The sequence below is a fragment of the Condylura cristata genome, unplaced genomic scaffold (genome assembly GCF_000260355.1).
Source record: "Condylura cristata isolate star-nosed mole 26May11 unplaced genomic scaffold, ConCri1.0 scaffold00003, whole genome shotgun sequence".
Lineage (NCBI taxonomy): Eukaryota > Metazoa > Chordata > Mammalia > Eulipotyphla > Talpidae > Condylura > Condylura cristata.
The window spans coordinates 78,511,497-78,514,030 of record NW_004567104.1 but is presented as its reverse complement, the minus strand read 5'-3'; the positions used below and the strand labels follow the sequence as shown (position 1 = coordinate 78,514,030).

Genomic DNA, 2,534 nt, shown 5'->3' with positions numbered 1-2,534 from the left:
CTCCCTTTGCACAAGCATCTGTTTGATGATGTCGATGAAGAGCCGCCCTCCTGCGGCTCCCTGTGGCCCCGACTTCGCAGCAGGTCCTGGGTCCTGTGACTACAGCTCTGTTCAGTCTGTGTCTCTGCAGGGGAAGGTGCCCTACCCGCGAGCCGAGGCCTAGCTGGCGCCGGATGAAAGGAAGCGCACTTGACAGGTCCCTGTTCGGCGCCACGTTGCTGGGGACCAGCCCCAACAGTTGGGGAGACGGGGGTTCCCGTAGGAAACGGCGCATCGGCGAAGGCGACTGAGGGACACAGACACTCTCTCAGGTGCAAGGTCACCTGCTGCCGGTCTCAGCGGGTCTTTATTGTTTTCATGTCAGCACGCAGAGGGGTTTCATCAGCATGTGCACCGAGCAAACAAATAACAACGAGAACATTTTCCCAAGAATAGTTTGAAGTCTTCTGACTTCAGCCAAGATGATAAGACTTATCAATTTTACTTTTTTATTTTTCTTTTTATGTTGTTGTTTTTTCTTTTTTTTTTAACACTTATCTATTTTTAAGGAAAACACAGCTAACAAGCAAAATGTTACTATGATTATTCTCTTTTGCAGCTGGGCAAACAATTTACTAGTGATAAAGCAGGCAGATGAATTTGTGTCAGTATAACTTACATTTGTATGTTCTAACAAAAGTTAGCAAAACAAAAGGAAAGCTGCTTTTTTCTGGAGTTACTAAGTTCCTCATTCTCATTAGAGCAGCGTAAACAGACCGGAACAAGGCCAGGCGCAGGAGTGAAACGCTGACTGTCCCCCGCTCCCACACTGAGAGACGTGGCGCGGAAGGCGAACGACAAAGGCTTAAGCCCTCGGGCTCCCGGCGCCTTTTCCTGCGCAGCTCAGTTCAGCGAGCACCTCTGGAGGACGGTGGAATGCGGGAGTCTGAGCGCCTGGTTGGGACAGGAACGTGTCGTCACACGATGTCACTGCGCTGTCTTGCTTTGCCACACTAACTCTACAGCCATGGCCGCCTGCGTTATTAAAGCAGCCAAAGGTGAAGCCAGCGTTTGCCTCATCGAGGGCATCGAAATGCGAAACGGCTGCAAAGACAGGAGTGGCCGAAGCCAGGCAGCAGTGACCCACCCCAGGGGGAGCCAGCCTGGGGTCCCTGGCTTTTCCGGGCACCCCTCGCTCGGACTCTGTCGGCCGGAGGAGACGCTCGGCCCGCACCACTCGGCCCCACCCCGGTCCGACAGGGCAAGGCCTGGCCTGGCCACCACTCACCCGGGGTGGGCGCGTGCTCCGAGCCCAGGCCGGCTCCCCTCGGGGTGCTGGCCATGCAACGCAGCATTCTGGCCATCTCGGCCACCTGCAAAGTACACACGTCAGGTGCTGTCAACTCCTGCCCCGCGCCCTGCACCCTGCACCTGCTCCCCGGGCGCTGAGACAGTCAGGGCGCTGGGCTCATCCTGCCTCCCGGGGCCGAGGAGGCCGGCGGCCAGCAGCACTGCAGGAGGTGACCCCTGGGGCGGGACACCTGAGCCCATGGAAACAATGAGGATCCCAGAAAGGCAAGTCTGGAGACGGGGAGCGCAAGGGCTGACACCCCCCCCCGTGGGGCACCCCATGGTGCACATGACTCACAGAGGCTGAGGGCTCAGCTACGGGCCAGGGGCCAGGAGAGGGCAGCCTGGCCAGCTGTGCCCGTTCAGGGGGTGTCAGCAAGGCCGGCACCCAGGAGAGAAGGGGCCCAGCCGGCCGGCTGATGGTGGCCGCCCAGCGCCAGGACACGCACGCAGCACAGGGCACACCCGCCGCGAGGCCCAGGGAGACGGCACCCGGCGGCCGCGGGGTGGGCGGGAGCCCAGTGCCAGCCCCAGGACACAGGCCAGGCGCACGCACTGCCCCCCGCAGCAGCTGCAGGCCCGCGGCTCCCCACTCCACCGTCCCCTGTGCCCCAGCGGCGGGTCCTGAGGGCGAAAGGCGCTGCGCCCTCATGCCAGGTGCCAGACTCGACCCGGCTTGGGGCAACATGCTGCCAGGCCGTGGGCACGCGGGAGCCATGCACTGGCGGGGATGCGCGGCTGAGTGCTGGGCAGGCGACGGCAGCCCGATTCCTGCCCGTCACTGTCCCTCTGTGGCGCTGCCCCAGCCCAAGGGCCTGGAGCCAGCAGCTGGCTGGGTGTGCTGGCCAGTGTCCAGGGCCGCGCCATCATGGCCGGGCCCCGGGGGTCCCGGCCCCAAGCCAGGCCTGGGCCTGGGCCCCACCTGCTCCTCCAAAGAGGTCAGTCTCTGCTCCAGGGAGCCCGACTGCCTCAGACGGTCCATTTCCAGCAGGTCCACTATGGCATCCACCCTGAAAGAGGGCACAGCTGAGCCTGGCCAGGCCGGCCACCGGAGGGTGGCTGCGCTCCCAGAGAAGCAGGGCAGGGGGGTGGTGGTGAAGATGGGCTGAGCTCACCACCCCCGGCTGCCATCCCAGTGGGCACCCGCCCCCCCAGGCTGCCACCCCAGTGGGCACCCGCCCCCCCAGGCTGCCACCCCAGTGGGC

At 63.0% G+C, this 2,534-nt stretch overlaps 1 protein-coding gene across 1 annotated transcript in view; it reads right to left on the bottom strand.

The window, feature by feature from the left end:
- Positions 1–334: 334 nt before the first annotated feature.
- The window catches only part of TRPM2 (transient receptor potential cation channel, subfamily M, member 2), a 23,631-nt gene continuing 21,431 nt past the window's right edge, over positions 335–2,534 (bottom strand). Inside the window, 3 exon segments of the mRNA XM_012731191.1 lie at positions 335–933; positions 1,268–1,352; positions 2,252–2,339. Of these exon segments, the coding sequence (XP_012586645.1) occupies positions 845–933; positions 1,268–1,352; positions 2,252–2,339 (262 nt within the window). The 3' untranslated portion in view covers positions 335–844.